This window comes from Urocitellus parryii, chromosome 3, assembly GCF_045843805.1.
Source record: "Urocitellus parryii isolate mUroPar1 chromosome 3, mUroPar1.hap1, whole genome shotgun sequence".
NCBI classification, from domain to species: domain Eukaryota; kingdom Metazoa; phylum Chordata; class Mammalia; order Rodentia; family Sciuridae; genus Urocitellus; species Urocitellus parryii.
Genome location: NC_135533.1, coordinates 34,112,883 through 34,128,069, shown reverse-complemented (window position 1 = coordinate 34,128,069; position 15,187 = coordinate 34,112,883). Strand labels below are relative to the sequence as shown.

Sequence of the window (15,187 nt, the reverse complement as noted above, 5' to 3'; positions counted from 1 at the left end):
AGCTGAGGCAGGAGGATAGCAAGTTCAAAGCCAGCCTCAGCAACTTAGCAAAATCCAGTCTCAAAAAATAAAAAGGGCTGGGGAGTTTTAGAATCAAAACTGCTGATATGGTGAAAACATTCAAAATCCTTCCTTCTAGCTTTTTGAAATATACAGTATACTATCATCTGTAGTCATCTTACTGTGGAAATCCCCACTCAAACTTCTTACTCCCGTTTTTCCATATGTCTAAATCTTTAAAACATATGGCAATATGACAACAACAACAAAACCACCAGCACAAATAGTCCAGTGGTTAGAAGGCTCTGAAATCAGACTTCCTGAGCTCATTTCATATCTGCTAGAAAAACGTGGAAAAGCTAAGTCCTCATCTGTATGTAGAAATAGTACCACCTCACTCACAGGCTTGTTTTAAATATGTTACACACACTAACTCATTCAATCCCCCAGTACCCTTATGGGAAAGGCACTGGTAAAATGCTTATTTTCTAGATAAGCTAAATGACACCTGGGAAGGTTAAATAATTTGCCCGAGGTAGAAACTCTAATAAATGGTAGAACCAGGATGTCAACTCAGGCAGTCTGACTCCAGACTTATCTGTCCTTTACTGTAGAGCCTCTAAGATGCTCCTGAGGAATAAGGGAGATGAAGATACAGAGAAAACAGAAGAGATGATGCTGACTGGTATCATGAAAACTTGAGGAGAGTTAAGCACACAGAATAAGAAGTCCACACCCATTTTTTCATGAAAAACGGTGAAGAGATGAAGCTGTGTACCTGGAGGGAAACAGGGCTGAACAGAGACAATCATTAGCAGAACTAGAGTAATTCTTATAAAAAGCAACACCAAGGGCCACTTCACTTGTGGTCAAACTTGTCTCTGAAATAGTCCCAAGTGGAAGGCAACAGAGATAAACATGAAGAAAATGTACACAAAGTTTTTAAGATCTAGCATTTGAAATTGTATTGCTCTCTAAGATGCCAGTGCACCCCACTCACATTCTTTAAATGACTACAAGATAACAAAAAGAATAATGTTAATTTCTAATAATGTAACAACAAAAAAGAGCAAAGTTCTGCATACGTCTTAATACTATGGAGATGTTAGAATGAGAAATACAAAACACAATTTGGAAAACCAGGCTTTGTTGGAAGAAATTTCTGAGAAAAGAATTTATGATGAATTTATTGTGAAGGAGATACTTCCCAGGAGGCCTGTGGTATTTGGAGTTTTTCTTTTAGTGAAACTAATTCAGAAGATGACAGGAAGGCAATGTCAGCATCTTTTAAGGCAAGCATTAACTGGAATTGACAGAACCAGTTCTAACTTTGAAAACAAGGCACAAATTCCCAACTTGGTAAGAAAGAAGGGTCAGATAAGCAGTCAGATCCAAGGGATCAGACCTTATCCCAGTCAGAAGGATGTACACTAAAAACACCAATCCTGGTACAACTCTGACCACCCTAATCATTGCCCTGTCCCATATCTTACAAGACAAACTCAGAAACACACAAAGTCCCTCCAAAACTTGGCTGGGAAGCTTGGAAATTCTACGATAAAGTTTATCCATGAGAAAACCTCTATTCTGATTTCCCAGAGATAAAGATCAATAAATGGAAAAGAGTCATAGAGCTGAAATCCATGTACCGTTAAGCACAAGACCAAATCCTAAAGAAAAGGGATGATGAGCAAGAGACCCAACCAACCCTACTTCTACTGAATGTGAAGTAGCAGACTCCAGACTGACTGGGTCACTCCAGTTTGACAGGAAGTAAGAGGTAGAATATTTGGAAAGGAAGGCCCTGAGGAACATCCCAGGGAGGGGACCATGAGAGTCAGGGTTTCGCTAAGTTGTTGACACTGGCCTCAGCCTCCCAAGGATTACACGTGTTCACCACCATGCTCAGCTAGTTTACAAATATAATTAGAAGTACGCAGCCAAACCAATGTGTAAGAAGAGTCTAATTTGATAACACTATTCCATGTAATTGCTGAACTCTATTTTTACAGACTTCACTTTTTAAATTATACACATAAATTCATTCTGAAATTAATAATAAATATTTTAAAAACTAATCATAATTATCAAGTACTTTTTAAGGGAAAAACAATTCATCTAATTATGATCTTGTTTCTTAAAAAGACTCACCTAAGAGGACAAATCCATCTGCTTCTGCCTCTGGAACTGAGGGTTTCTTGGATTCTGAAGGCTTCCTGAAGAAGTGAAACATTGCTGCTGCCGCTGCTGCTATCTGAAACAGAAATGCTGTATAACATTAAACGCAGATGAAACTGTAAAATTCATAATAACTACTCACAACATAAAACTGTAAATATTGCAATAAGTACTCTTAGGAATCATATTGCCAGACATTGGACCATGAGTGGTCTATGGGTATCAGAAGCCAAAACTAGAAATTAAGGAACACAAACTTGTAGTCTAGAACAATGTGCGCCTTTCAATCTGCAATGCAACCTCTCAATTTCTGAAGATTCAAAATATCCAAGAAATTGCCTCATGTAAAACTAAAACCAACAGTTACTGCCAGAATCTGGAAAGATTTCACTAGCCATAAAACACTAGCTTTTTCATCCTATAACTAGCTAAAGACTCATAAAACTAAGGCCACACATAAAAAGAAAGGAAGGTGCTTCAAACAACCTCTGCTGTTGGTTACCTGATTCAGTCTCAAAGAGTATACAAGTTATAAAACTGCAGCCAACTTTAAATTACCAGATCTTTGTGTTGGTGAGATCACTGTCCCTGACACACGCGCGCGCACACACACACACACACACACACACGCACACAACCCTCTCCTCCTACTCTCATCTTTGCACATTCAAGGAGGGCAAAACTTCCAGAAAACAAGTGGGATGAAAGCTGAAGGGCAGTTTGCAAGAACACATTACATTTTGAGCACAGTCCCTTATAAGGAGAAAAACATAGGAGAAGGCAAAGAAAGGACGACTCCTGGTGGCAATAAGCACTCAACATTTTAGTTTACATAAATTCCACCCATACCAGAAAAATCAGACTAGGTAAGATATAACCTGAGTGAAAGCCTTCTAGAAGCTGAGAATTTAATTGGGATTATATAGGCTCCCTGAACTAAGCAATAGATCCATAAGGGTATTAACTCCAACATAAGTGGGTAAACGGAACATATTTGTTTACAGACAACATGGTTGTCAGATTTCACTTTTAAAAGGAACAAAACAAAAAGAAGAAAAACACCAGCCATGAGAAAAAATAAAAATATTCCCGTAAAGGAGAAAGAAACAGCTTCTGAAATCCTCAAAGAAGGGCTTGGTGGATATAGTGACAGAGCCAAAGAAAAAGCTCTAAAAATAGTTTGGCACTCACTCTAGAGTACAAGGAGGCACAGCCTCCATGAAACTGGTGGAAAAAGAAGATTAGATGAAAATGCAAAAGGAAAAAATGAGCCAATAAGAAGTCAGATTTTAAAAAGTAACTAAGACAAAGAGAAACTCATGCAAGGAAAACATGAAGTCAGAATAGTACCATTTGATTTAAAAGCAATTAAGTAAGAAAAGAATTCAAAACCAAAGACATAAAGGATAGGAATAGAACAACCATATGACCCAGCTATTTCACTCCCCCATTTATCCTAAAGTATTAAAGTCAGAATACTATAATGATACATGCATACCCGTATTTATAGCAGCACAATTCATAATAGCCAGCCACAAAGGATCAGTCAAGGTGTCCCTCAACAGATACTCATCTGGATAAAATTACTGTGAACAAAATACCTGATCAGAAAAATTAAAGGAGGAAAAGTATTCATGGTTCATAGTTTCAAAGGTCTTAGTCCATAAATGTCTGACTCCATTGCTCTGGGGCCATGACTAAAGGATGGGGTGGCAGGGAGCAGAGGCAGTGCTCATGTATAGCAGCAGAAAACAACTAGAGAGAAAGGAAAGGGCCACAGGGAAAATGAACCCTTCCAGCCATGTCCCATCTGCCTATAAGTTACCACCATTCCGTCCATTTAAACTCACAATCTCATCTCTGAATATTCCTACATATTACACCTCATAGTCAGACCACAAAGAAGTATACATACACAATGCAGTTTTATTCAGCCATAAAGAAGAAAGCAATTATGTCATTTGCAGGAAAATAGATGGAATTTAAGAACATATGTTAAGCAAAATAAGCCAAAAATAGAAAGTCAAAGGTCATTATGTTTTCTCTCATACATATGAGAGAAAAAAGAAAAAAAGAAAAACAGGATGGGGGAAATCTCAGGAAAATAGGAGGGATGCCAATAGAGTAGATGAAGGGGACTACAAGGGGCAATGGAGGAAAGGGAAGTTATCAGGGAACGAAACTGCCCAAATTATATTATTATATTGTAGGCATGTACAATTATATAAAAATTAATCCCACTGTTATGTATAATTTTAACACAAAAATGATTTTTTTTAAAGTTAGACTTTTTAGATTGGAAAAAGCAATCACTTTTCAGCTCCAAACACTTAAAAATAAAACTGAGAAAGCCTTTGAAGTAAAAACAGCTGATTAAAACTCAACCTCAGTAAGAATTAAATCAAAGATATAAGACCTGATATTAAAACTCAGCACAGACTAACACGGCACTCAGTAAATTCTTGTGCTTAGAAGAACCTGGTTCAAGAAAGAGAGACTAAAGGAGTCGTCTCCAGCTAGAATCCTAATAGAGCCAAGGAAATATGAGCAGAGGTGGCAGCGGGGCGGGCTGGGTGGCGGGATGAGAAATACAGGAAATCTCAGAACTACATCAAGCAAAAATTGTAGGTCTGGCTATTGTGACACCTGAAGCTGAATGCAGTCAAATAGAAAAGAAGCCAACAAAATTTTAAGAATTGTACTAAAAAAATAACTGTTAGTCTGGATTTGGATGATTGAATATTTAAGGCAACCAATAGGTGATAGTTTTCTATAGACAAGAAGCTACAGAGAAAATAGTAGTATAAAAATGTAATTCTGGGAGAGGGCAAGCAAACATCATTTGAAGATCTTCCCTCTGTGAGTGGTCATCAATCCAGTAGCCAGGTTTAGTTCCTCTTCCTAACTAGTAACTGTAAAAAAAAAAAAGGGGGGAATAACTATAAATACCTCTGATATATATAGGTTCCTACAATGTATCACGTACTATATACTAAAATGGCTTATACACGCTACCCTACTTCTTATAATCCTTATAATACTCTACCAGATATGCATAATTATTCAGATTGTGTAAGTGAAAGAATTCAAGTAAATGTAGGTTAAGTATTACTCCATGTTTACATGGCAAGTAAAGAGTATGGCTGAATTTTTTTTTTTAAGACATCTCTCTATGTTGCCCAAGCTGGCCATGAACTCCTGGGCTCAAGAGATCCTCTTGCCTCGACGTCGTAGTTAGAACTTTTAAGTGCATACCACCACACCAGCTAGAGCTTAATTATAAATTAAGTCCTTTTGGTACCCAAACTGAATGCTTTCAACAATAAAGGAACAGAGACAAGAAGCTCTTCAAATTTATGTATCAGACTTTCTTTAATATTCCTCAATATTAGTTAAATGCATTTGATTAATCCAACTTCTATTAATCCCTAATTCTCAAAGTCTTACCCATCTCTATCTTTTGGAGACATTTATGAATTCCACAAAATCTATATTCAAGGCTTCGGTTTATATTTTGTAAACATCAGTGCTTAGGCCAGCTACTGATCTAGGAGTTCCGATGCAGCAACAGACATATTTGTGAAGAACAAATTGTAATCTCATCACTCATACATCTGAGACAATTCCTAGCAAAACAGGGTAATTTAAGCGTACCATCCTCAAAGTGAAGAAAATCTCTGATAGTCTAGTATAAAAGTCCCAACCAAGCACTCTTGCTTCTGAGGTACATGGCCTTGACAACTGGATGACTTCTACAAAGAGTTCCTAAGCATGCTCCAGTCTTATTCCCTCTTTACAATTTTCACTACTTTTAAAATTGTCTACAATGAGCAAATTTTACAGTTATAAGCAAGAAGAGATACAAAAATTTGTTCTTAATAATCCACTATTTGCTAGCAGCAACACTCTTGCATGGCTGAATTAGAACTCAACCAAGAATGCCTCCAAATCTCAAACACAGGCCTCCTGGAGTTATTTGGGGTATACAGAATTCACTTGCCCCAGCCACAGGCTGGGAGAAAATATCTGCAAATCACACATTTGCTCACAAACACATATCTACAATATATAAAGAACTCTTAAAACACAATAATGAAGCAAGTCATGGTGGTACATTCCTACACTAGTTTCTTGAGAAGCTGAGACAGAAAATCGCAAGTTCAAGGCCATCCTGAGCAACTTAGGAAAACCCTGTCTCAAAATAAAATTTAAAAAGAAAAATAAAAAGGTTACGGATGTAGCTCAATGATAGAGTACTTGTCTAGCCCTGAGTTCAATCCCCAGTAACAGCACAAAAATAATAACAAACAATGACAGAATAACTCAATAAAAACTGGGCAAAGAGATATAAGCAACCATTTCATCAAGGAAAATATGGCAAACAAACACATGGAAAGGTGCTCAGTATCATTAGTCAATTTAAAAATACAAATTAAAATCTCAATGAAGTATCACCACATACCTAACAGAATTTTTAAAATAAAAAAGCTTGTTGTGCTGTTGTGGTGATCTAGACTGTCCCTCAAAAGGCTCGTGTGTTGAAAGCATAGTCCTGAATGCAGCAAGGTTCAGAGGTAGGGTTTTGATTTGATTAGGAGGGTTCTGATCTCATCAGTGAAAATTAATCCACTGATGGCTAAGTGGACTCCTGGGAGGTAGGACCTAGATGGAGAAAGCAGGGGACTGGCCCTGAAAGGATTTATCTTCTTCCCCAGCAACCCAACCCCGTCTTCCTGGATGCCTAAGCTGAGCAGCTTTGTTCTGTCATGCCCTTCTGCCATGATGTTTTGCCTCACCTCAGGTCCACAGACATGGTGCTAACTACGGACTGAAACCATCAGTCAAAATGAATCTTTCTTCCTCTAAGTTCTTCTTGTCGTTTTAGAAACAGCAACAAAAAGCTAACATGCATGACAACTGTTAGTGAAGATGTAGAACAACCAGAACTTCTGTACATTGGTGGCAGCAGTGTACAACCACTCTGAACAACAGTTTGGTAGTTTCTTTTTTCTTTTTTTTTAAACATCAGAAATTTATTATTTGCTCAAAACATTACATTGATCTTGACATATCATATATCATACATTTGTTCAAATGGGGTATGAATTCTTATTGGTAGTTTCTTAAAAACATAAACATATAAATACCAAATTACTTGGTCCCTCTACTTCTAGGTATTTACCTAAGAAAAGGAAAGCATATGCCTACCCTAACACAAAAGTCATGATAGCTTGTTTGTAATAGTCACTCAAATGTTCAACAATAAGTAGAAAGATAAACAAACTGTGGAATATTCATAATACTATTCAGCAATAAGAGAATGAAGTACTGATATATGCTGCAACTTGTATGAATCTAAAAAAAATAGGTTAAGTAAAAGAAGTCAAAGTAAAAGTTCATACTGTATGACTTCATTCATATAAAGTTCTAGATTATGAAAACTAATGTATAGTGAAAGTAACATAAAGTGACAGTGGTTGCCCCAGGAGGAGTAGAGATACCATAAAAAAGAACAAGAGAAAGGAATTTCAAAGAAATACATGGAAACTACTGGGGGTGATGGATATGTTTATCATTCTGACTTTTAGTTTCATAAGTGTAAAAATGTGTAAAAACTCATCAAATTGTACACTTTCATCATGTTATTTACTGATAAACCTAATAAAGTTATTAAAATTCATCAACATATTTAGATGTTTTAGTTCACAGATATTCAGAAAATTGTCTCAAATTTCTAAAGCCCTTTGTGTGTTACAGATAAGTCTTTGTATAATGAAACAAAATGCTTGTTTTCCCCTATGTATTCAAACTGAAACAAAAGGGCAATGCATTTACTTTTAAATGGCATACACACTCTGCTTATATAGGGGCTTGTCTGACTACTGGACGGGACAGATCTTATTGCTCTGGGGGAGGAAGTGGGCATGGTAGAGCACATAATATGTTCTTTTTCAACAAAGTACATGTATAAAGACATGAATTAACATACTTTATTTACAAAGATATGAAAAATTGTGCTCTAAATGTGTAATAAGAATTGTAATGCATTCCGCTGTCGTTTTTTTAAATTTTATTAAAAAAAATCAGTTAAACAAATGTTCTTTTTCACTATTATTCCAAGGCTTCCTTTTTAATTAATATTATCCATTACAAAAAATAATAAGGCAACACAATTTTCTATTTTTATTATCTTTTTAATTTTACCTGAACACTAGTTAATGTAAATATATCAAAAGGAGTGAAATTCCTATGTGCTTGATAAATAGCAGATACCCCAGAGATAATACATATATATGTATATACATACACAGTTTTATCTACAGATTTGTGCCAATATTCAATAAATATGTAAATTTTATACTGCTAAAATATTTAAATCCTGAACAATGTTTAATGGACTGAAATGCATGAACATGCAAATAGAATACAAATTTAGATAAAAGTTTACTAAGTCCTCCTGACAGATACTAAAAATAGTATAATACTCTGGTCCATGCTTTTCGTAGCTCAAACTGAAAGACAAGAATATATGACGTAAACCAGAACAAAACATTTCAGAAACATCAGTGCGAATTAGAAAAGCCCTAGTAGGATTTTAACTCATGAAGATTTAACTGATGAGTAGGATTTAACTGATGAGTTGGGTGTAAATAAAAATGAAGGAGAAAAGTAAGGCCTTTTATGTAAAAAGGAAGAATATGAACAGACACAGTGCGTTTGAGTTCAGCAAAGGGAGTAACTTCACCAGAGTCAAGGAACTACAGAGATATGCACTAGAAATCAAAACTGCAAAAGGAGGATATACACAAGTTATTAAGGGTTAAAAATCAAGAAAATGTTAGATTATTCAGAACAGCATATCAGGATTGGTCGAATATTATTGTTTAGTATAAGGTATTAGGCAAAGAATAAATTTAAAACAAAATTCTGAGTGACTGACTAAGGGGAGCAGAGTATCAAGCAGTTAGAAAGTTAGAAAAGGAAAGGGACTGGATTAAGACAGGATAAGTCTGAATGAAAAAAGTGAATATATAAAAAGAAATTATACAGAATATGGCCCAGTGACTCACTTGTACAAAATACAAATGGAAAAGATCCAGTAAAGGATGGTTAATTTTCAAGTCTATGGGACTAATGAAAGTGATATGAATAAGGAAAGGAAAATAGAAAGTTTATTTTAAGAAAAAAAAACTGCATTTCAATCCGATTTTTCAACACAAACTGGAAATACAACTACTATTTTAAAAATCCCATTTTTTAGATAAGAGCAACAAATCCACAAATTTTTAAAAATACTGTGCAGATTGAAAATATCCTATTGAAACTGGATTTGGATTCAGATAGCAAAGTTTTAAACATAGGATAGGAATTTTTTTTTTTTTTTTTTTTTTTTTTTTTTGGTGGTGGTGCTGGGGATTGAACCCAGGGTCTTGTGCATATGGGGCAATTACTCTACCAACTGAGCTATATCCCCAGGAGTTTTTAATAGCTTAAATCTAACAAGGATATTTCCCATAAGAAAAAATAATGAAAAATTTTAGCTTTCTCTTCCTGGTTCTTTCCACTTGTACTTGTTTTGGCTATTTTATAATTCTATAATGAGAGGAAATAATTTGTTGATAACAGATGGTCATACAAATGCTTTCTGGTAGAATGCATTGATTATCAGCCTTGGGATACTTATTTGACATCCATTTATAAATTCAACATTTCTTATGTGACCACAGATGTGTGATGCTTTCAGCTTTTTATTATTTTGTGTGTGTGTGTGTGTGTGTGTGTGTGTGTGTGTGTTGTTTTGGTTTTTGGTTTTTGGCTAGTAAAATTGCTGTATAAAGGAATAAGAAAGTTTTCCATTGTTTATAGCTTTCTTCTATTCTAGTTTGATCCAGGGTTATATTGAATGTAGAAGAAGGGGTAGAGTACATGGTCTTGAATCATCCATGACAAGACTAACATTACTCTCAAGCAATATTTTAGTAATAATTTTGCAGCTGTAGGTTATATACTCTGAAAACAACTTGAAATCCAGCTAATCTGTGTGGCGGATGAAAGAACATATCCACCAAAAGTATAAAAGGACTCCAAGTCACATGCCTAATATTCAGTCATCTCACATGTAGAGTAGAAAATAGTTTTAGTCTTATACATTTAATAAAAGTCTTTCATTGAGATTTATTATATGAATTTAAATTTTTTTCTCACAATGTTTATATACATTTTTAGACCCACACCCTATCTCCAAACATATAAACTGCTGAGGGCCATTACCAAGTAGGTATGACGCATCGTAATCCTTGCCAGTGTACCCCATGTTAAATGGACTTGCCTTGGAAATTTGCTGTGACCTTGCTTGTGTGCTTTAGTAAGATGACCCTGCTCAAGGTGATCGAGGGTGGATCCAGGTTTGAGGAAGTATCCTGCAGGTTTGAGGAAGTATCCTGGTCCTTGGGTTTAAGGCCTTTCCCGGTTTAAGAATATGGGTTTTAGGGAAGTTGAGGTTGAAGATTATTGCTGCTGGGATTAGGGTGTTCCTGCGGCTTGTTGAGTTCTCGTGAGATTAAAATGGGATTTGGAAAAAGCCTCATGGAGTAGGATTTGGGATCGGACATATTGGAATTGCCCCTGAACGTGTGTGGAGGCTGGTGTGAGATCGGGAATAAAGAATTGCTGTTTGAACCTACAAAGCTGTGTGGTGCCTCCTGATTCTGGTGCCCCCCAACACATCGGCAATAAACATTCCTGTAGAGTCACAAACCTCTGGAAATATCACTTCCCTTAACAATTTTCAGGATTGTGTGGAAATATGGCGGCAAATAGAGTGTGTCACTCCCATGTACCACATCACTGCGCAGGTGAATAGCAAGTTAGAACAGCCAGAAGCTCTCTTGTTAGGAATTTCCAGCAAAATTGGGGTGTACTGAAACCTAGAGGAAGGATTTCCAACACCTGAGGATCAATTACTGCGGCTCAATCACCAGTGAATCGTGCACCTGGAGATTCAGGCTGATTGATCAGGCCAGCCCCGCAGCTGGAGACTGCGCTCCGAGAAACGGCATGCCAGCAACACAGAGAAACAGTGCTACGGATTCTGTGGGGTCCTGCCAACTGTGCCCTCACAGTGCTGCAGGCTGAGTTCTGGGTTTGAGACAGGGAAGAGAAACAATCCAGATCTGCCCTCCACACCAGACAACCCACCGAGGAAGCCAGCAGCCACCATATTGGGGAGCTGACGTCACCATCGCCAGCTTCTGACAGACCCGACCTCATCACAAGTTCAGTGATAGAACAGGTGTGTGACATTTAGCCCTTCTCCCATACAGCTGGGAAATCGCATAAAATCTCTCTCCGGCTTTCCGGGGGCGTGATTATCAGAGTGAGCATGAATAGAGGCATGGGGAATGGTAAAGGCACCTGACCTCCAACTCCCCCCTCCCACCAGCGGTGAAAACAAAACCTGTCTCACCAGCTCTCGGAAGAGTGGCTATCAGAGGGAATCAAAACAATAGGGGGCCAGTTCCCAATAGCCATGCTCCACATCCAGGAAACTGCAGGCCCAGAGTGCAGCTTGAACTGTGGAGAGGTATCACACTGGGGAAGGCCTGTCTGGCAGGAGAAGCGAGGAGACTAGAGACCAGGAATAAACCTAAGTTAACAGGTTTGGAGAGACACGAGGTGGGGGAGGAGTGAGCGGCCTCATATGGATTGTTTCCTACAGCCGGAGGACAAAATCTTGGTCCAGAAGGCACAGCACCACCTACTGGAAGTGAAGAAAATAGAAGCCTAACAGTGCCTTTTTTTAATTGTAATTTTTATTTTACAGTATTTCATATTTTTTATCATTTTCTTCTTTTTATTTTCTATTTTTTTTCTCTTTCTTCTCTCCCTCTTTCTTGGTTTGCTTCCTTACCTTTTCCCTATCTTTCCTCCCAAGCATGACCACTCCGATTACATGTGATTTACTAAATGCAAATAGATGAATACTATGAGACGGACTATAGTCTGCCTAAGCCCTTAACAACCACCAAGTACTCCTGTCTATTCTCTTGTTAATATCCGCCTGCATTTGAGCAACCCCCAAAAGAAGCTAAGATATACTAACCTCCATACCATCAAATCGCCCAACCTTAACATAAAATCCTAAGTTCAAACTTCAAGTCTCTATATGCCATCAAAATCTGTAGAACTTTAATGAAACTAATGAATTTACCTTAAATCACAATTAAATCCAACATCTCTAAACATTGTCTCCCAATACAAAGGAGAGATCTTGGAGCTATACAAAATCAAAACAAATTTATTGGAGAAAACAGAAACAAAGCAGTCAAACAGAGTTGGAAAGTAACGTGAGCACCATGAAAAAACAAGGGAAAAAAGGATTACAAACAATGCAGGATAACTTAAATTTACAGGAGAACCTAGAGGCATAAGAAAAATGGACAGAGAAAGAACTCAAGGCATACCTGACTCAGATGGAATGGAATCTTAAAGAAGTCATAAGACAGCAAGTCCAAACAATGAAAGAACGCTTTGAAAATGAATTACATAAGCAGATTCAAATAGCAAAAAATGAACTCTACCAGGAGATAGAGATTTAAAAAAAAATCAAACAGTAATCCTAGAAATGCAGGAAAGCATAAACCAAATCAAAAACTCAAATGAGAATATTACAAATAGAGTAGCTCAAATAGAAGTCAGAACATCAGATAATTAAGACAACATTTATCATCTCTAAAAGATAATAGCCAACGCAGAAAGGCTGGTAAGAAACCACGAGCAAAACATCCAAGAGATATGGGATGTCATTAAAAAAACAAACTTAAGAGTCATTGGGATAGAAGAAGGTATAGAGGTCCAAACCAAAGGAATGAGCAACCTATTGAATGAAATAATCTTAGAAAACTTTCCAGAAATGAAAGATGGAATGGACTGCCAAATTCTGAAAGCCTATAGGACCCAAAACATACAAAACCGTAATAGACCAACTCCAAGACTCATTATTATGAAGATATCCAACATAGAGAACAAGGAGAGAATATTAAAAGCTACAAGAGAAAGGAGGCAGATTACATACAGGGGTAAACCAATTAGGTTAAGAGCTGATTTTTCATCACAGACGTTGAAAGCGAGAAGATCCTGGAACAACGTATTTCAAACGCTGAAAAATAATGGATTCCAACCAAGAATATTGTATCCAGCAAAATTAAGCTTCAGGTTTGACAATTAAATTAAAATATTTCACAATAAACAAAAGTTAAAAGAATTCGCAGCCAGAAAATCAGCACTGCAAAGCATTTTGAGCAAAACACTACAAGAGGAGGAAACGAAAAACAGCACCCAAAACTAACAGTGGGAGGTAACTCAGTAAAGAGGGGGAAAAATAACCAAAGAGGAAAAACAATCCAAATTTAAATAAATAAATAAATAAATAAATAAATAAAACAAATATGACTGGAAGTACAAACCATATATCAATAGTAACCCTAAACGTTAATGGCTTAAACTTACCAATCAAGCAACATAGGCTAGTAACTTGGATTAAAAAAAACAAACCCAAAAATACGCTGCCTTCAGGAGACTCATCTCACAGGAAAAGACATACACAGGTTGAAAGTGAAAGGTTGGGAAAAATCATACCACTCATATGGTCCTCGGAAGCAAGCAGGAGTGGCCATACCCATATCGAATAAAATCAACTTCAAACCTAAGTTAATCAAAAGGGATAAAGAAGGACACTATATACTGTTAAAAGGAACCATTCACCAACAAGACATAACAATTATCAATATGTATGCACCAAATAATGGTGCTGCAATGTTCATAAAACAAACTCTACTCAAGTTCAAGAATCAAATAGACCACAACACAATAATTATGGGTGACTTCAACACACAGCTCTCACCATTGGACAGATCCTCCAAACAAAAGCAGAATAAAGAAACTATAGAACTTAATAACACAATCAATAACCTAGACTTAACTGACATATATAGAACATATCAACCATCATCAAGTGGGTATACTTCTTCTCAGCAGCACTTGGATCCTTCTCAAAGATAGACCATATAGTATGCCATAGGACAACTCTTAGTAAATATAAAGGTGTGGAGATAATACCATGCATCTTATCTGATCATACCGGAATGAAACTGGAAATCAATGATAAAAGAAGGAAGGAAAAACCCTGCATCACCTGGAAAATGAACAATATGTTACTGAATGATCAATGGGTTACAGAAGACATAAAGGAGGAAATCAAAAAATTCTTAGAGATAAATGGAAATACAGACACAACATATCTGAATCTATGGGACACAATGAAAACAGTTTTAAGAGAGAAATTCATTGCCTGGAGTTCATTCCTCAAAAAAAGAAAAAACCAAAAAATAAATGAGCTCACACTTCATCTCAAAACCCTAGAAAAGGAAGAGCCAAACAACAGCAAAGGTAGCAGAAGGCGAGAAATAATTAAAATTAGAGCGGAAATCAACGAAATTGAAACAAAAGAAACCAAGGAAAAAATTGACAAAACTAAAAGATGGTTCTTCGAAAAAATAAATAAGATCAACAGATCCTTAGCCATGCTAATGAAGAGAAGAAGAGAGAGAACTCAAATTACTAACACACTGGATGAAAAAGGCAATATCACAACAGACACTACAGAAATACAGAAGATAATTAGAAATTATTTTGAAACCCTATATTCCAATAAAATAGAAGATAGTGAAGATATTGATAAATTTCTTAACTCATATGATTTTCCCAGATTCAGGCAGGAAGATAAACACAATTTAAACAGACCAATAACAAAGGAGGAAATAGAAGAAACCATCAAAAGACTTCCAACCAAGAAAAGCCCGGGACCAGATGGGTATACAGCAGAGTTTTACAAAACCTTTAAAGAAGAGTTAATACCAATACTTTTCAAGTTATTTCAGGAAACAGAAAAAGAAGGAGCTCTTTCAAATTCATTCTATGAGGCCAACATCACCCTGATCCCGAAACCAAA

General features: G+C 36.5%; 1 protein-coding gene across 2 annotated transcripts in view; it reads right to left on the bottom strand.

The window, feature by feature from the left end:
- Umad1 (UBAP1-MVB12-associated (UMA) domain containing 1) overlaps window positions 1-15,187 on the bottom strand; it is a 234,047-nt gene that overhangs the window by 181,897 nt on the left and 36,963 nt on the right. The window contains exon 2 of one of the 2 annotated variants that reach the window (XM_026391554.2): window positions 2,152-2,268. In XM_026391554.2, the coding sequence (XP_026247339.1) occupies window positions 2,152-2,233 (82 nt within the window). In that variant the 5' untranslated portion in view covers window positions 2,234-2,268. The remainder of the gene's footprint in view (window positions 1-2,151; window positions 2,269-15,187) is intronic. The other variant, XM_026391553.2, reaches the window with a different exon arrangement.